Source organism: Polyodon spathula, chromosome 9 (genome assembly GCF_017654505.1).
Source record: "Polyodon spathula isolate WHYD16114869_AA chromosome 9, ASM1765450v1, whole genome shotgun sequence".
In the NCBI taxonomy this organism is placed as follows: domain Eukaryota; kingdom Metazoa; phylum Chordata; class Actinopteri; order Acipenseriformes; family Polyodontidae; genus Polyodon; species Polyodon spathula.
The window spans coordinates 33,758,549-33,779,183 of NC_054542.1; the positions used below are offsets into that span (position 1 = coordinate 33,758,549).

A 20,635-nucleotide genomic window follows, 5' to 3' on the forward strand; every position below is an offset into this window, starting at 1 on the left:
AGTTAATTTGTTACTTGAGCCAGTTTTCTTTTTTCTTTCAGGTTCGTGTTGACAGTGGCATTCAAGAAGGAAGTGAAATCAGCATTTACTATGATCCCATGATCTCCAAAGTTAGTCATTTATTTTTTTGTATTGATATGATGTATTATTTGTTGGTTACACAACAAATTTCTCAAAAACAAGGAATTTTAGGAAAAATATTTTGTAGTAAAAGTTTTGCTTTTGCAGATGAGGAAAAAGGTTACAAGAAATATATGTCTACAATTATTTATTTCACCATTTTTTTTTTTTTTTAGCAAAACTCAAAAAATGCTAACTAAACTCCATACCATTTGATGCTATGATAGAGTTGTCTACAAGGTGCTAGAAATTTCAATATGATGATGCAGAATCTAATTCTAGAAAAGTCTAAAAAATGCTGGATTGTAGGTGAACATTCTTAGAGAGTATAAAAGGGTTAGGCATAGGATGATTGCTGTCATTACAAGAAGATTTCCAAGCCCTTGAGTATCCCAATTTCAACTTGTTTCTATTATCAAGAAGTACAAGGCACATGGTACTGTCACAATGCTCCCTCGGTCTGGAAGAAAGAAGGTTCTTTCACCAAGAACAAGTAGAAGAATTGTGAGGAAGGTTAATCGAGATTGACTGCCAAAGATATTCAAAGTGAATTGGTTGCAAGTGGGATTGGGGCTTCCATTTCAATTTTAGGTCGAGTATTGCATGGTGAAGGTCTCAATGGTTGTAGGCCAAGGTAAAAGCCACTCTTAGGAAAACGTCACAGGAACAAATGCTTAAAGTTCGCAAAACGGCGTTTGAATGATGGATATGAGTTCTGGTTAAAGGTTTTGTGGCGTGATGAAACAAGAATCGATCTACGTGGTGTCGCTGATAGTCGTTATGTTTGGAGAAAGTCTGAGTCTGTATACATCAAAATTTACTTCAGAATGGTTGAAGAATAAAATCAAGGTTCTGGAATGGCCCAGTCAAAGTCCCAATCTAAATCCGAATCTTTGGTATGAGTTGAAGAAGGCTGTGCACAAGAGAATTACTCAGAATTTGTATGAAATGGAACACTTTTGTGTTGAAGAATGGTAAAAAATTACTAAAGAATCATGGCAAAACCTCATTGACAAATATCGTAATCATTGGTAAAGGTGCCTAAAGGGGAGGACAAATCGGGACTACCAAAAACTGGGTCCGGACTACCGAGCTGTAATGATGCAAAGCCTGTGGGACTACCAGCGGCTTCTAACGTTTTTTTTCTTAAGCAGCTACTTCAAAGATCTTCTATATAGGTGGTCTTTGGTTACTTTGTACAGACAGACTGATGAACCAGCTCAGTTTCCAGCTCAGTAACCAGCGAATCCAATCGTGGTTAGTTCATGCCTTAAGAGTCATGACTTTTTAATTTTTTAATTTTTTAAATTTTAATCATGCATTAGTTGCTTGCAAGATCAGTGACATGACAGATAAACCAATCAGAGCAGCGAATCTGCTTTATACTTTTCTAGAATGGCGCCCGGCGGTAAGTAGTGATTGCAAGTATACACTAGGCTACTATATTTTACCGGAGTTCTGGCTGAGGTAATACATATATATATATAATATAATAAACAGGAGAGAACACTGTACCCTCAGTGGCTATCACAGTGTCACCGACGTGCAGGGACTTTGCAGCTCGAGCGCAGTAGAAAGTTAATAAAGGTGCGTTATTTTTTTTTTTCCAGCGATTATTAACTGTATTGTGAGGGAGCCCCCTCGCATGGTAATGTCTTTATAAAGTGTGCAATGTATTTGTACTATTTTTATTATCTTAAATGTATACCCTGACGTTACTGTTGTTTTTATTAAGTCAGCAGAAAGCCGTGCTCATGTTTATATTCTGTATACTAGGCCAGCAAGTTTATTTGTACATTACTACTGTGTATTGATTGAATAATAATAATAATAATAATAATAATAATAATAATAATAATAATACATCTTGAAAACAAATGCAGCACTTGCAGAGTTGAGTTATTTATGTGTTTTACAGATATTTTTATGGATATTTAAAAATAGTAAGTAAATGGCACAAAATTGTTTAACTAATAAAGACTGGTAAAAAGTGGGGCTAGGTTCTATAAATGGAAAAAATAAAAACAACATTACTACTATAAGTGCATAATAATTCCCACAGCCCATTTAAGACCCAGAACATGATTGTTTAATTTGTTATGCAGTGAATATTTTAAAACTAACAATGAGATATTGATTGGATTAAAAACCCAGACTGTGAGTCCCCATGACTGATAAAGTCTGGGAAAATAATGCAAATGATGCGGTCAAATGTAATTCCCTACATTTTATATAAGGAAACTATTATTAGCTTGTTACTGTTTGGTAGAAATATTAACAGAAACTACGTTTTTTCGCAAACTTTGGCAGCATGTGGTTATACATGGTAAAAAAAAAAAAAAAACTAAATATGTTTTATTAATGGCCCTCAGAAGTGATGTTGGATTTCTTTTCTGAACCTTACCACCTTACAGTTGTATCTGTCTACATTTTTTCAATGGTGTGTAGCGTTAAATGTTTATCTACTGAAAAACGTGGGCTACCATAGTTTACCTTTTGGTATCCCATCGGTCTACCACACATAATAGTGATTTGTCCACCCCTGATATTTATATATATATATATATATATATATATATATATATATATATATATATATATATATATATATATATATATAATATGTCACACAGTGTCTGTGTAGAAATATATTAATAAAAAAAAAGTTGCAAATGTTTAGAAAGAAGAAATTAGGAGTATGAAAGATTTTCAGAGAGGAAAACACATTTGTGAAAATAACTTTATTGAAATAATTTGTGGTATAATATTATACTCCACGGCATGACTATAGTTGAGGTTTTTATAATATTATAAACAATAGTATTATTAATAATAATAATAATAAATAATAATAATAATAATAATAATAATAATAAGGTTTTGAATCATTCGGCAATCAAGAGGAGCTTGCTACATGATGAGACTGAAGCGCTTGTGATTTATATGTTAATTAGTCCCCAAGGATTTAAAATCCTCCTTATATTTGTAGAAAAGATTATTCATTTGACAGAAATGTATGTATTTATTTATTTATTAAACCTGTCGGTGGAAGGTATCTAGAATAAAAAGGAATTATGATTGACGTTGTTTTTCTTTGTTTGTCTTTTTTTTAATCTTTTCGATGACACATTGAAAAATAGCAAGGTGCTTCACATGCGTCATTGTATGTGTTTCAAAGTAAAAAAGTTAAAATAAATAACATTTTACAATAATAATAATAACAACAACAATAGTAATAATTTCCTGTAAACAGTTTTGTGTTTCTTTTTTCAGTTGGTTACATATGGATCTACTCGAGCTGAAGCACTTCAGAGAATGGAGGAGGCTCTAGACAATTATGTCATTCGAGGTAACAACTAAAACTCCTAGTGTGGTAGGCTGGCATAAATTAAAGGGAAACAGCTGGAACAGGTTGTAATTAACAAATTGATTAAGACTTTGCTTATTAACTGGAAATTAAAACATAGTCAGAGAAAGCCTGCTAATTAAGAAGAAAAGACCCATCATTTCCAAGGAGACTTAATTTTTTTAGTCCTATTTATTCCATGTTTTAAAGTGTTTAAGTTGTCCACTGGTTCTGACCAGCATTGCTTTTACCTCAGAAAATCCAGTATGAATAAGTAGTCAACTGAAGTTGTATTTTGTTCAATTGAAGTTCTATTTTGTTGTTATTTTTGAATGTCTTCTGCTGTTCAGGTGTTGGGCTGGATATGTGTAGAACAAAAATATATCAAAAGCCTTTTAAAGAATTATGTTGTCTATTTGCATAAATGGTTCGCTAGTAAAAACAAACAAACACAAACATACCTTGAAGTACAGTATTTTAGATTATAGAATTTGTTGTGTGTTAAATCCATTTTATATTTGTAAAAAAAAAAAAATAGACTTGATTGTTTTATGTTTCAATTACAATGCATTTGTATGGGGAGGAGGAGGTCATGTACACAGTTTGCTTCGTCAATTTCGTACTTACTGGTGGTGTCAAATATGACAACCAACACCTGAAATGACAAAAAAGAAATAAATCACAAAGCTTCTGGTCCATTTCTGTTGCAAGGAGAGGGTGAGCGAAAGAGAGCAAATATACTAGAGCTGTCAATAAAGCATCTCAGAAAATCATTAGACAGGGATTGAGTCTGAAAGTGGAGTCATTGAAGTAATACAGAGTTCAATCACCGAAAACAAACTGCATCCCATTTTCTGTAAAATATCTACACTGTTACTATTAGGAATGGATGACAGGGGCCTTGCTTCTTCATTGAGAAGTAATCTAAACTCAGTATCACAAGTGAAAAATCCTTTCAAATAAGGCAGTAGCTATCAGTGTCAGGAGACATTTCAGCACTTAATGCTTATATATATATATATATATATATATATATATATATATATATATATATATATATATATATATATATATATAACTAAACAAATCTGGTTTAGTTGATGAAATAATGTGTCCTTTTTAAAATAGGTAATGCAATATCACTGTATTTTTGGTATTTTTTTTCTTTTTGAGAGTGTAGGATATCATCCTTAACCCTTTCGTGCACAATGTCCTTATTTGAGGACAGATACAAAACCGTGTTTTTCTTCGTTCACAAATGGATCTTTTCTGCTGTTCTTGTTCTTAATGCTTACTCAGCCTCAAGTGCGGTTTTCTGCCCCCTTGTGTTTAACATGCCGCATTGCTTTCCAGGACGTGTCTTAGCTAGTCAGTTGCCATTATTTTGTGCGAAAGCTTGTGATGCTGGTATTGTGTCGTAAATCAAACAGCTTTCCATACAACACAGAAACGTTGATTGGTTTTTATCAACCATAGCAAGTATTATGGAGAGTGTTAAGTTTTATTCGTCTTTTCTTCAATTTTAATTACGAGGAACAAACGTATTCATATGTGTCCTCGTTTGCGAACATTGCGCGACAGTGGGCATAAATGCACGAAGCCTAGAAGCTATGCGCGTTTGTTGTTTCAGTGGTCGCCTTCGTAATTATTTTACACGCGAAAAATGTGAATATGTGTTAAAATGTCAGGGAAATATGGTGACAACATATATTTTAAATATTTCTCGTTTTGTAAATCACCTTGAGATGCTGTACACTGGCTGGCCACTTTATTAGGAAATACTGCGTTTAGTGCAGAAAAATACGACCCCCGGATCGATGTCATCCGGCCCGCAGAATATTATTTTTTTATCCACTAGAATATAGGTTAAAAAACATTGTGCTGGGACAAACATAGAAGAAGTAACTCTTTTTTCACATGTATTCTATTGCAAACAACAAATGCCTGGATTAGTCAGAAATTATTTTATCTGTGTGAGATTTGGGGAGCATTTGGGGGCGTTCTCCTGGTGTGCTCTGACTGTCAGCTGAGATCAGCCCGAGCGTAGTTTATCACTATTTGCTAAATAAAATAGGTTTCTATTTTGGAAGATACAAGTTGCACGCTTGGATTCCTACCACCGGTACAATCGGGGTCCGTGCCTGTCTGCAATACTATGATTCAGGTCATACTTGCAAAACTCGTATATTAATGTCACATCACTTATGCTACAAGCATGAGTAAACACCAATTGCTGCTTTTTCAATGACTGTGCTAATTCACAGTATTTATTTTCACGTACCGTTCCTGTATATGTATCATATTTCTTGCCATGGTTTGCTTCATAGTGTCTTTTAATGTTGTATTATTTCACAGACACATGTTGCTTACGAATAAAGCACACTGGCTTTCCATTCATGCCCTTAAAGAAATACGAAATTCTTCATTTCTCTTGAAACACACAGCGTTCTTGTTCCACCTTTCTCTTCACGGATAGACACAATGACACTTGTCACCACAGAACCTTGTTCTGGTATCACTGGTGTCCGTCTACTGAAACCAGTTGACGCACTGCTGTCTCACCCATGTTGTCGCAGTTTGATTGACAGCAATCACAGTAACATGACAATTTGTGTTACTCAAGCAAAGGTTTTGGGTTCGTCTTTGTATTTTTATAACTGTCACCCGGCCCGCACCGAGCGCCAGGGTGTCGGATCAGGCCCGTTAAACAAAACGAGTTTGACACCCCTGGTTTAGTGAAATCCAGGTCGTGTTTTATGCCCTATCGGAGCGAGCCTTTCCCTCCCCTGTGGGTCATCCACAAGTGGAATGCTGAAACCAAACCACTTGACCTGCTTCACTTCAAGGCTTCAATTGTGCATTCTCTGATCAACATGGGCAATGTAGAGAACCAAGCAAGAGGCCGCCACTCTGAAAACATAACACCACCCCCAATAAAGAGAAGAGCACCAGCCATGACAGTTGCGAGAGACGTGCGATACCATGAAGTTGGCACTCACTGGCCAAAAAAGACAAAGAGAGCGAATGTCGTGGCTATAGCGGCCTGTGGTTTGTAGTTCAGTTTCTTAATTACTCAGCCACAATGACATTTATGTAAATAGTTTATGTAATTAAATAAATGTTACTAAAATACTTAATTATATAAATAATCAATAATTCGCTCATTAGATATGCAGCGCTGTGGGGTTAGGCATGAATTTGAAGTTGTATACCTCAGTGCCATGTTTTTGCTAGCACTGCTGATTGAAGTTATGTGCTATCAAATGAGCGTAATTCGGTGTACCTTGATTGAAAGAACTAGTAGGTGTTGAGAAAGTCTCCCCCACTAAGACTGGGAAATCACAGCTTGTCACTGTACCTGATTTCTAATTGCCTTTGTTTCAGGATTAGAATTTACAAACGCTCAAGAATTCCCAAAACACGTATGAAGCTCCGTGTGATGCATGTGCTCCTTCTGCAGTCCTTCTTAACCACGGATGAGTCTGGTTGCAACTAGGGAACCCTGCTGTACGCAAGCGCATCTCTCTGCCAACCCACCCACTCACACAGAGTATAGCCAACGCAACCACAATATGCCCCCCACTAGCACTTTGCTTGCAATAGGGGGTCATCACTAAATTCTCTTTATTCCAGACGTAGCAGACAGAAATGCAAGCAGGTGCCAGGATTGAACGCTTTTGTGTACCTATCTGTTTGGATTTGTTTGTAACAGAGTCTCAAGTGTAATCAGGAGGTTTTTGTTTGTTTCTTTCCTTTATTATAATGGATCGACTGATCTGAATAGAGGGTTTCATTCGCAAGGATGTGCTTTGGCAGCAGAACAGACATTTGCGTTGTAGACCTTCAGGCAACTAGTGTAGCAGGAATGCATCTTGATGGCTTTTGTTGAACAAACACAGATTAAAAATGAATTTAAAGAGTTGGTCCCACTGCAATTAATTCAGTGTGAATGTCAGTATGTGTTTCTCACTCTTCTGGTTCCTTTGAAAATTCTCAGCCTGACAAAACTGAGTATTACAAGAAAATATATGAAATATTTGAAAGTAATTAATAAATATTTGAATACCCTCCAAAAATCTGCTGTTGGTATTTTCATAAGATTTATAATAACATGTTATCGTGCTTGAGAATAACAAAGTAGGAAGAGTTGTTTATCAATTAGAAATTGTGAAAACAGATTATGCTTCATATAGTCTTATTATTGTAGCCCCCACAAACCAGCAGAGGTATAGGTTACAAGATAATGTGGGCAATAATTCAAGCATTATTTGGGTCTAATGTAGAACATTTATTTTCCCTTGGTGATCATGGTTGTTGCTAATATACTTGCAGTACTTTTTTTTTTTTTTTTTAAGCTTCTCATTTTGTATAAAATAAGCAGTATTTTCTGGCCCTGTTTGATCCTTTGAGTATGTGGGGCTTAATGTCTGGCCAGTGTTTTGCAAGCAGCAGGTAGTCGATACCAAGCTGTTGGAGGGTCATCATTCCTTAGTCTGGCTGTTATTCACACACAGATGGAGACCTTATGAACTTTGACAGAGGTCATTTTTAAATTACATATTGGACAATTCTGCTTTTATTTATTTATTTTTATTTTTCTTCCATGAGCTTTTTTCAGGGGTCTAAACATCTGTAAGAATTACAGAGACTTGCATCAACATGTTTCTGTTGGTGTTTTTCATATTATTGTATGAAAGAAAGAGTCCTTGTTTTTTTTTTTTTTTTTTTTTTTGTGTGGGATCACTCACACCCCCTTCATGAGCATTGAACACGTAATTATCGGGCCTTCATTCTAATGCAGATTCAAACTGTTCTTTTGTTTTTTTTTTTTTTTTTTTTGTTTTTTTTTTTTATATATATATATCTGTTCTGTTTGAAAATGAGCTTTTATAGCTGCCTGGAATAAGCCATGTTTTGAAAGCCATTCTGGCAAATGGTTAAAGCTTCCTAGACATATCTGAGCTGCCTTTTTACAACACACTATTATATCAAGGTTAGTCTTTTTTTTTTTTGGTCCCTAAGACTAAGGCCTAGTTTACTGCCTAAATAACAGCAGATCTAAACACTGCCACCCTTTAAACATTTATTGTTACTTCAGAAACACAGAGGTTTGCAGGTTTCTGAGTTTAAGGATTGGTGATATTAAGGTCTACCACAGATTAGATTATGAAAGTAGACCCCATAGGTGTAAGTGGCTAGCGACATTCTAAAGGAAGGTCTTGTTTTATGTAACACAAATTAGTCCCATTCTGCTTATCCTTCTGTTCTCCAGAACTTCACTGCCAAACAAGGCATTGTAGTACACAACCTGTTTGTTTGTTTGTTTATTTATTTATTTGTTTATTCTTTTTTAAATACCATCTAATGAGATGTTTTATTTTTGTTTTTTTTCTCAGCTTGGTACAGTATGACCTGGAAAGTGTGACACATTGCAATTATACTTCTGCACCTTGGGTGTAATTTTACAAATAACTAACATGAATAGGAAAAGAAGCCTGTATATCTGATTCAATTTAGCTTAATCTGTTCAGTTAAGTCTAGAACACTTATGCACTACTAGTCATCTTTAATGTTCTCTTTTAAGAAGCACCTTTTTTTCAGCACAGTGGCCATTCACCAGGCTTTGTTGTTGCTGAGTGCCTGGTTTGGAGTGAATTAGGGTACTCCTGGCAGTTTTTGATAGAAGGTCTTTTGGAGCAATCAATTGATACACTGAAATCCCTGACATCTGTCATCAGCCATCATCTCACCAGGGATCCAATGGCAGTGTAGAAAAACATAAGCCTATCTGATTTCACACTATAATGTGTTATATTTTATATTCAATCTTACGTCAAGGATGGACAAGAATGTCTCATTTGTACTTTAATTGCACTCTTGCTATAAAAGGAGGAAGCTATCCAGTTTCACTCTTTTAAAAACATTGCAATCTAGATTTTTGATTTTTTTGTTCTTTTTGTTCCCAGTAAAACAATAATGCCAAAAAAAATCTAAATGTTATTATGTTTCTGATAACAGATTTCAGGGAACGGTAGAAGACTTCTTAGTGCTAGTAATGAGGTTAGGGCAAACTCACAGAGTTATGGTGACCTGAGCTGAGCTCTTGTCACCAGGTGGTGGGGAGGCTGATCTTGTTTTAATCAAGTGGTCAAATTCTCCTCTTTGAACTAGTTATGCAGTGCTGGTCTGACAGCTCATGAACAGCTCTAGGAGGTAAAAATGTCATATTTCAATCAGGCTGAATCTGATTCCATGTGTCAAAACTGGTTTCAATGTCGGCCACACAGCGTGTCTGAAAATTCACAGCAGCAGCGGGCTGTGGAAAAATAACACATTTAAAATATGTTCGAAGTGGGCACTGCTTCAGGTTACAAGAAGATTACTCACATTCTGAAAAAACAAAATGCAGCGGGGGAATGAAAAGAAAGAAAGGGCCGCTTCAGGGCTGTCAAGCAGCTGATTTTTTTATACTGCTTGCTACTCCTGCCCAGAAGCACGTTGCACACTTAAGCCCCCTGTTTACTGTTTAATTATTTATTTTGGTTTGTCTGGACAGCAGAATATACTATAGTAGATGTAACATCATGCTCACAAGAGTTGTGTGCTAGCCTTGTATGATTCAGTCTTGACAATGAAACCATGCATACCCTAAAGTGAAAAACTACATGCATTGCAACCACAAAGCAAGTGTCAGATGGCATTGCCAGTGTAGGCTCAGTAGATATACAGTGCCCACTATGTACCAGGTACCAGCATTGCTTCAGATTACATGAACGCTCTAGGCAGCCCCGGAATGTTCTGGTGAAGCAGCTCAAGAAAAACCGTCTACTTAACAAAGCAGCTGTATTTTAAAGTTGGAGCCTCCCTTACATTTTGACCCATTGCTGATTGCAACTTTGAGAAGATAGCCTTACGTAGATTTTGAATACATTTCATAGACTATTTTTTACTGTACCTTTTCCTTCAGAATCCCTTGTTTACAATTTGCCAAACACTGACTATGTTGTTTAACTCCACAAATTGGAACCCAGGCTGTTGAATTGAGCTCCTTTGTATGTTTCTAACGTTGTACGGTAACCGAAGAGAGCCCACCTCTCCTCAAAAAAAAAAAAAAAAAAAAAAAAAGGCTGAACAAAGCCTTTCAACATATTCTCGGTAGTGATCTACAGTAACGTTGCAGGACATACAAAATAGCTTACCTCCACCGCTGTGGAAAACTCCTGCTGGATACTGCTTTATGTGATCTGCTGCAAATACATTTTTAGCCTCTTCAGAGAAATCAATTTTCTTGTTTAGTGTGTAGTATTTTAATTTCCCGCCTAGATTGCATATAGTCACATGACATCATCACTGCACCGCACTGCTTGGTGAATAGTACATGCAGGCACACAGTCGAGCTGTACAGCTTTGTTAATGTTAATTTTTTTTGTATGGAATACAAATAATTATGAAATTTATTTTTATTTCTTAAAAATATTGTAGAAATCGCGGTATTGCGCTAATTTCACGATTTCCACACAGCGCGTGGATCACAATTTACATAGGGCCTTATTTATAACTACAGGCCAAACTCTTAAGTAAATCAGTGTTTATTAATTTAGTGAATTCTTCTTCACATGTATTCCAGAAGAGACACACAGTACTCATTGTAATCTTTGACTATCACAGACCCATTGTTGAAGTATCTTTTGAAGTCTTGCTGTCATCTTTCTGTTTGCCTGTATATGTGGGACAGAAATGTAGTCAATTTTTTTGTGGTAAAAAAAATAATAACTCTGGGATCCTTTTTAGGAGTGACACACAACATCCCTCTTCTGAGAGAGATCATCGTTCATCCCCTGTTTGTCAAAGGAGATATCAGCACCAAATTCCTCACAGATGTCTATCCTGATGGCTTTAAAGGTAAGTTATCAAATCTGTTGAACAACATAAGTTTGTTAGATGTTTTGGAGCAGTGCTTCAAGTTTAAATATTGCCTGGTGATGAAAGAGCAGGTCATTTTTATTACATTGTTCCATCTCTCAGCCACACAGATTCTAAATGGAAATTCAGAAATGATGCAGAGGGCTGTATGGAAATAATACTAGTTGGGTAGAGGATCATAACATACAGGCTGCAGGGGAGTGGTTTGTTTTTCCATTCAGTTTTGAAGTTGGGTTTTAACTCTATTATAAAAAAATAAATAAAATTTAAAAAATGCATAACCGTTGGATAAGGGTGGAGAAATTACTAAAACAAAATGTGAATGAGTTCCAGAATTCTTACAATACACCACTGGCAATAAAAACAAGAGGAGGAAATGGCTTTATACCAACACAGTGGTTTAAAGCATTTTTTAATTTGTATTTTTATTTTTACTGAACCCCGTCCTTTTCCTTTCCATTTAGTACAAATGCCCCACTCTACTCAAATGCAATATGAAAAACATGCCTTGAGTTTGGTAAATCACAGACAGGGCAGTTAGCACTTGCTATAGAAATGAAGCTCTAACAATGTATGATAATGTAAATATACTGATCAACTGCCAAAAATTAAACAGACATAAAAACATAAATAATATTTTTCAACTAAAACACTGAATTAAGATTTTTTTACATTTCTTTTTTTAATAAATGTGTCATCCTCTGGCCACTTAATTTGCCTTTATGTATGTTGTGACATGTATATCATCAATTAGGTTTTTATTTTAATGTAGTGTTTTGAAATATGTGGCAAACAGAAGTACTAGTAAAAGTCCCATTATAATTAAAGGTGAAAAAAGTAATGAAAATAACGTTACAGCTGATGCTGAAAATATCAACTTGTTCAGAGTACTGTGTCTTTTAGCACATTTAATTGATTTAATAAAAAGTATTTTCCACAATAGGCCATCAGCTAACAGATTCAGAGAGGAGAGAATTGTTGGCAACGGCTGCGTGTGTGTTTGTAGCAGCACAGCTGAAATCCCAGAAGTTCGTAGGAAACTTGAGGTGAGTGAGCTGAGCTGTTTTCAGTTGAACGCTTTTCAAAGTAGCTAACTTTGCCTGGTCTGGTTTTACTTTATATTTTAAAGTCGCAGGAAGGCCCCTGTCGTGGATTTGCTTTTGCATGTCATTCGTACTGCTGGCAGGAGAACGAGCCTTGCGAGGTGCATGACAGCAACCTTAAACACTTTTTAAAAATCCATTTAAATGTGTCTATTAGACACTCCTGCAGAATAAGGCCCACCTAAATCCCCTGTTCTGCTCTGGTCTGTGACATGGGGAGACACCCCTTTCTTGTCAGTGCACTGCTCTGCTTCTCAGTGAGCTGGGAGTTCTGTTAAATTTGAATGATCCGTTTTCTTGTAACTGCCCGTGATTTCAAGTAAAAACAGCAGAAAATAATATGAAGTCTAAAAGATCCAATTAATTATAAATGTGCCTCATCACCAGCATCATGTGATCAGGAGTGTTGCTGACATAAAGCCATTTTAATTGACAATTTACTTACTATCATCATGGGGTTCATAATGCAGTAGACATAAACGTATCAATTATTGATACTGATTTCTATGAACAATACTGTAGCTAATAGACAGAGCCGGCTGTAATTTTTCCCAATTTTGACCCTTCTGTATCAGAAGCCCCTAGATTAGATTGATTTTGTGTCACAATGCCTTGGGTTGGGTCTCGAGCAGGGCACAGAGGGATTAAACAAGTGGGACCTTGCTTTCTGGTCTTGACGGCTGTTGCTTTGATGAGAGACCGAGAAAGCACACTGAACTTATGTCTGTGAAGTAGTATGGACAGTAAAATAGGCTAATTTTACTATTGGCCAACGTAACAGTTCCTGGAGGAGACTTGGCAAATACAATTAATTATGCCTTTTTCTTAATAACTCCTAGTGGATTCATTAATGTACTGGTTCGTCCATGAGGGAAACCTTCAATATGTTACCATGAAGACATCAAAGGAAGTCTCTTTGCGACTGAAGAAAACATGTTATTCTGCCCGGGTTCTTTATTCAAGTGATTGTGTTCCGTGTTTAGCAGGTGTATGATCGTGTTTTTATTGCATTAAATCTCTGCATCCTTTATTTTGTTTGTGTAGTCTCAGCAAGCAAAGGTAAAAAATAAATAAATAAATAAATAAATCTTAGTGAACAGTAGGTCCACCACTTCAACTGACACAATACAGTACAGTGCAATACAATGCAATGTACTGTATAACGGGAAATTTTGGCAGGGAATTTATTTAGGCTTTATTGTAGGTTTTGATTGGATTGACAGTAATTCCTTCACCAATCAGATTGTGGCATGTAACAAAAGTTAAAGAAGCTCTGGGCAAGGGATAGAATGTCGGATGTCAAAGTGAATATGAGAATGGCAGTGTGATGAAGCCAGTTTATAAGCAGACTGGACATTTACATCAGTGAATTTAGAATCTGGATTTATGATGTGATCAGGAACTTGGAGGCAGTGTAAACTGAGCCTGCTACTGTGGTAACTGTACGACTGTTTTTTTGTTACGGTTTTTACAAGGGTTTTTATTAAGTATTGTAACAGCCAAAATATTTTTTTCCAGTCTTGTTAAGTCAGTAACAAAAGCAAATTTGCTTTGTACTGTTATTGTCGATTCATTGTAGATACTACTATTAAGTCACCCACCGTACAGGCATCGCAACGTCCCTAAACAGTATGTTAAAATAAATTAGTTCTGCATCATATAAAAATGAGGTGATTTTGCCAATGCTAGTCTATTAACTAGTTTTAAATTTAAAGCATTTTTGTTTCGGCTTTATTGTTAGTTTTCTTACGTGGCAATACTGTCCTACAATTACTAAATGATATTGTGATTATTCCATGTGCTACGTGAAAAACACCAATTCAAAAACTGTCAATCTACCAAGGTGGCAAATCCGCCGAATTTATTACAAGTTATACTGTATATCATAGCTCATTTAATACAAGTTTTACAGAGCGCTCCAGAAAAGAACTGCAGTGTCCAGTATTGATTTCATATTCTGCTGTTACTCACTGTTGTCACTCACTGTAGTCCAGCAACTGAAACCAATTTCTGTTCAGTTAGAAGACCACCGGTTACTTCATGCTGTAGTACCAAACCATTTGCTGCTCGGTCTGTTATATTGGTATGCTTATTGTGTCATTTACAAACACATCCTTGCCACTCCCCTGGGTGTATCACTCTTAAGATCAATAGGTCTGTAGATCACCAAAACCACCTATGTGCAAAAGTACATTCCATTCCACCAAATGCATCATGAATTACTATATGTATGCACATGTGAAGAGGCTTGCTGTTTAGAATCATTTGCATATATTTGAAGAGCGGGCTGTTATATTTTCTGGGATACCAAGATAAGTTGATCAGGAATAAGTTGTCCGAGCAGGCAGTAAATACCCCACCATTCAGCGCCATAAACCAGCAGATTTTGTTTTATTATTTGTGTAGGCCAGGATACATACACTAGCTTTAATTTATACAGTGTGTGTGTGTGTGTGTGTGTGTGTGTGTGTGTGTGTGTGTGAGAGAGAGAGAGAGAGGGAACAATAATACATTAGAGAGAAAAGATCAAAATTAAAAATAATATATTTTAAGAAAGCTGAATCTATTCTCTGTGTTTCCTCTGTTAACCTGATAGTTATCTGTCAAAGATTTCCTGGGGAAATCAGGACAGTTTTTCAAGCTTATTATCTAAAAGACTGTTGGTGCCACCAGGGTCATTCACGAGTGTGAGTATTTAACTGTGATATATAGATAATGGGGGACACATATTTCCTTCAGGAAACTGCTAGGGATGATTGATGATTGTTTCATTGTTAAACCTTAGCCCTGATTTTGTTTAACTTTCCCTATTTATTCAATGACACACTTGTGTAGCTGGTGCCACCCAAGCCCATTTAGCTGTGATGTGCCAGATGTCTGTCTTTCTCTACTACAGCACTATAATTGTAACTTTTAATTCAAACACGTTCAAATAATACACTCTCAGTTACTGTGCATCACTGAAAACAGATAAAGTGTTTTTTTCAGCCAAGGTGGTGAGGTGCAGCTTGGCTTTAGATTTGTTTTTACTGGTGGCTTAGAGGGATTTAGAGACTGTTCAGGTGTGGCTACATTATTTATCTCACGGGTCCACTAATGTTATGTTTACGAGTTGAAGTCCCATTGCCTACAGCAATTCCTATGGGGTACTTGTGTTGGCAGCAAAGAATATTTTCCTAATTTCTATATGGGTTGCAAAGCTTTCATCTTTTCAGTATGTGTGTCAGTTCCAGCCAGAGATTTTTGTAAGAAAGTACAGGCAAAATAACTTATTAACATGAACAGCCTATTTTATTTGTTTATTTATTTATTTGTTTTTCTACTTATTTTTTTAAGATAAACTATAATTTTATTATTAATAATAATAATAATAATAATAATATGGAAACTTCTGTATAAATAATCCCCAAAAAATGAGTTTTTTTTGTTTTTTTCTTGTTTGTTTTTTTTTTTTTTTTTTTTTTAAGGCTCACGTTCTATTAAAAAAAAAAAAAAAAAAAATAGCTAAGGATAGTCCTGAATTTTGGTGTAAGAAAAAAGGGATCTGGCTTCTACAGACTAGGCTCTGAATATAAAAAGCGTTACACATCAGAAAGAAATCCTTAATGTACTGTAAAGAACCTCAAAGACAAACTGCACTGACAAATCATCTCTATTCTCGAATGCTGATCTGTAATATGAAGCGCACTTTACTGTAGAAACTGCTGCAGTTCAACTGGAGTCTGTACCCTACAATAACCTTTCGTGAGGTTTCAGATTTATTCTAATAAGTACTTTGCTTTTGACAGGTTAAAACCTGACCTTTTGTGCTTTAGAGATGGCTTGGTGTCATTGTCTCTGTGTTCCTTGTCTGGTTTTATCGGCAAGGAAGAAAAATGTAAATTAAATACAGCATAAAAATAGGTGCTAGGGCTTGTACCGCTCATGCTAATAATGAAGGGTTTGCACTGACTGTGCTGAGGGTTGGTTGCATTAACTAAACTTACACAGCATATCTTTTCACGTTAAAGGAAGAATTAGTTCACATTCGAGCAGTTTTATGCATGAAACATCTGTGCCATAGCTGCAAGGACCAAGCAGTTTAACATGCAATTAGAACCGATAATGTGGGTTAGATTATGCAAAATGTTTTCATGAAAGTTTTGGATATCCAGACTGGATTAAAAAAAAATAATAATAATAATAATTAATCAAGTAAAAACCTATTTATTTTTTTCTTTATAAAATCCATGCTGCTTTTTTTTTTTATCTTCTGTTATAATTATTATTATTATGAATATTATTGTATTATTTCAAAGACTCGGAGAACCTGCAGTAGACTCATTAATATATGGCAGTGTCTGTGTTCCCCTGCAATGATTCTAAAAGCAATTGCACACTTCATCAGTATTATTGTAATGCTTTTGCTGTAGGATAGTTGGCAGCTGCTGCACCCCACTGGTAAATCCTATTCATACCCCTCTCCCATTCACCACTGGCATTGGAGAATTGATTTTTCTCTGCTGTCCCTTAACCTTCCTCTCTTCATTTTAGATTTTTCGATATGAAACATTTTAATTTCTGATCATACAACTAAAAAAGCAGTCCTGTGTCCTTGTATTTAATTCTACTCTTTTAAACATCCAGATATGTTGTTGCATCTAAAACTGTGCATTGAGATGTTGAAGGCAATGGAGTTTCGTAATACTAAATAACTAAATAAGCAGTTATGTAAATAAGCAGTTATAAGATAGCAATAACAGAATTCAATAATGAAGTATCTGGTGGGGGGGAAAAAAAACAAAACCCTGAATGACTACAATTTATTTTGGAATATTTTTTTTCTGTGAATGTGTATGGATCACGTTGGTTCAGATTTGAACAATGCTCCCACAGTTGCTGCAGGAGATGGCCTCCGAACTCCAGGCTTGCCCACACCATAGCAACAGTGTTTGCAAGTAGGGAGTATAACACCTGTGCCTCATCTATACCTACGTTGGTTGTTACCTGTCCACAAATAGACAACTACCTAAGGTAAACAGGCGTCCTTAATTTAGTACATGTAATTGGAACTGTCTGTAGAGCTACAATGTCTGCGAGTCCATTACACGTGCTCAATAGCTAGGCTTGTGCTGAACGCATTATAAAAGGTGTCCTAGTCTCCATGTTCCTTGGAAAGGGGGTCATAGTCTCTGCAGTGTCTAAGCCAAACAATTGAAAATTGTTGCAGTGTTACTACCGATGCTCCTCCAAGGTAGTGACAGACTGGAGATGTTTCAAAGATAGCAGAAGGAAGATTTGATCACAGAGGAGATATGGGCATCAAAAGACAGGTTGCTGGCCAGAAGTACACCAGGGCTTTGTATAGTGGGAGAAGGTAGCAGCAGACCAGTTTTTGAGGTTCAGTGCAGCTATATTTAGATTCTTAAGTTGAATTTTAGATTCTACTAGAAGGAGTTCAGATTTGCTAGTGTTCAGCTGAAGAAAATTGGCAGACATCCAGGCCTCGATGTCTTGAATGCAAGCCGAGAGCCGGACCATGGCAGAAGGGCTACCAGGGTCTAGTTTTAAGTAGAGATAGGTGTCCAGCATAGGAGTGAAACATTAGGCTATGTTGGTGGATGACGTGACCCAAGGAAAGCATGTAGATGTTGGAGAAGAGGACCAAGAACAGACCCTTGAGGGACACCACACGTGACAGTGTTTGCGACACCACTACATCCAGCAGAGAAAACAGACTACATGCATCCAGATAGGTAAGAGGACATCCAGGAGAGACAGGTTCCAGAGATTCCAGGATACTCGAAGGCGGTCAAGAAGAATGCCTTGATCTATGGTGTCAAAAGCAGCTGTTAGGTCAAGCTTACAAGCTCAGAGAGAGCATCAGCATTAAGCAGGTTATCATTTACAATCCGAAGCAGAGCAGTTTCGGTACTGTAATGCGGCCGGAATACAGACTGTAGAGATTCAAGAACATTGTTATCCGTGAGATGTTTCATCAGCTGACTAGCTTCAGCCCTTTCGAGAGTTTTGGAGAGAAAAGGGAGATTGGAGATAGGATGGAAATTAGATAAGACAGCCAGGTCAAGGGAGGGTTTTTTGAGTACCGGCATAACTCGGGCAAGCTTGAGGGCAGCAGGAACCGAGCAAGAGTCCAGGGACAAGTTGAGATTGTGCATAATGGAAGGAGCAAGATCAGAAGCACAGAGACAGACAAGATTAGTCGGCCAGGGGTCCAGGGTGCATGTGGCAGTAGTTGATTTCAACAGTAGGCTGGACACATCAGTAGTGGAGAGAGGAGAGAAGGAGGAGGGAGCAGGAGGGGCAAACAGAGGCGAGTAGTATTAGGAGTAAGATTTTGTCAGTAGAAGTGCAAATTAGGCAGAGGAATTCCTAAAACTCGGCAATAAAAGCCAAGATATTCTTTGGTGGACGATAGATAACAGCAAGGGTGAGGGACATGAGAGAGGGGAGCTTGATGGCGAGATGCTCAAATTAAGAAATGGCTGGCAAAGAAAGAACTGAGGAAGAGAGCACAGAATTAGTAACAACAGTGCCCCTGCCTCGGCCAGTGAGGTGAGATTTTTCATAGAGGGGGAACTGTGATCTGGGGATATAAAGCGATTTGCCTGACTGACTAATCTCTCTCCCAGTCATCAGTTACCCTTCTGCAGGTAAACATCACACCACCCAGCTGACTTTGGTAAGACTGTTTCACACTGTACTATACTGGAAATCAGATATGCTGCACTATGGAGCAATACATATAAAGGCGAACACAGCTGTTCAAAATTATTTTGACAGGGAATGAGATGTTTCTTCACCTACATACGAAAGCTTATACAGAGTATATACAAAGTGTATGTACGTCACAGCCATTTCTTAAACCAGGAAGCCTTGAACATTACAAATAATTCTAATCATTGGTCCCAGAAAAAAAGATTTATTTCCAGTTGAATACAACACACTATAATCTAATGCATTACAGTAAAGGTGTTAATATTTCTGTACATGTGGTGGAGTGTGTGATGATCTGTAAAGATTACACAGCCTTCGAGATTAAGAGAGCCTCAGTTTGAGATGCAGCAGTTCTGTGATGCAGATATAGTTAAGGATTGCAACATGTAATTTTTAGAAAGAATTAAAAAAAAAAAAAAAGACTTGGGACCACAGAAGAAAAATCGTACCTTTTTGAGTGTATTTTGGTAAAACATAAATAGATTTCTCAAATATTAACAGACCTATTCTGTTTACCAAGGTGTTAAGTGTTGTTAAGATTGAGGCTGTGCTTGGCATACCTTCATAGCTTGTGGAAAAGGAACGTCATTTTATATTTTGATAACAAGCATTTCACATTGATAAACAATTTGGGCTGCAAACATTTTCACTTTGCAAACCATTACAAAACATTAACAGTCCAAGCCTTTCCTGTTTTAAAGATACATTTCTCTCTTGTCCTTCCAGCCAGTAGGTAAACTAGGAGGGATGTTATTATCGTGGCTCCTGGAGAGTGCTGAAGAATTGGCAGCAGTAGTTGGCTTGTTTACGGAGGGTGATGGTCTTGCACACTTATTATATGTTGTCTGTTTTACGGGACAAATATAAGGCAGTTTATTTAATCTTAATTGAAAATCTGTTTTCTTTCTGCTGTTTGAAGGTGGGGAGGCTGGCTGTAATCTCCTCTCTGAGCAAAGGTGTTTCTCCTAATGGCCAGCCTGCTTTGTTGCAGCAGTGATGGACAAAAGTGGGTCATATCAATTGTAAAAATGTAGAGCAGTTACTCAGGTGCATGTTTTCTTGAAATTTCAATTTTATTTTTATTGTGGGAACTTTGTATTATGTTATAAATAGGGTTTCTGTTTTTTTCTTATTAATTTCAGTGCTTATTTTTTTAGCTATTTTTGGTGTGTGTGTGTGATTTTATATATATATATATATATATATATATATATATATATATATATATATATATATATATATATATATAGATATATTTAGGGGCTTTCACTTTTTATATACTGTGTGAAATTGTTTTCAGTCACTTTTCTTTTTTTCTGTCACAATATGGATCATAACAGTACCTCAGCTACACTGCACTGTTTCGTATCTCATACCTAACAGGGCCAAGCTTTGCTGTACGGAAGTACGACATCGAAAGGCATGT

General features: G+C 36.5%; 1 protein-coding gene across 1 annotated transcript in view; it reads left to right on the forward strand.

The window, feature by feature from the left end:
- Positions 1-20,635, forward strand: part of LOC121320693 (propionyl-CoA carboxylase alpha chain, mitochondrial-like) — a 150,132-nt gene that overhangs the window by 56,920 nt on the left and 72,577 nt on the right. Inside the window, exons 15-18 of the mRNA XM_041259262.1 lie at positions 42-110; positions 3,394-3,469; positions 11,258-11,368; positions 12,333-12,435. Coding sequence (XP_041115196.1) covers positions 42-110; positions 3,394-3,469; positions 11,258-11,368; positions 12,333-12,435 — 359 coding nt within the window. The remainder of the gene's footprint in view (positions 1-41; positions 111-3,393; positions 3,470-11,257; positions 11,369-12,332; positions 12,436-20,635) is intronic.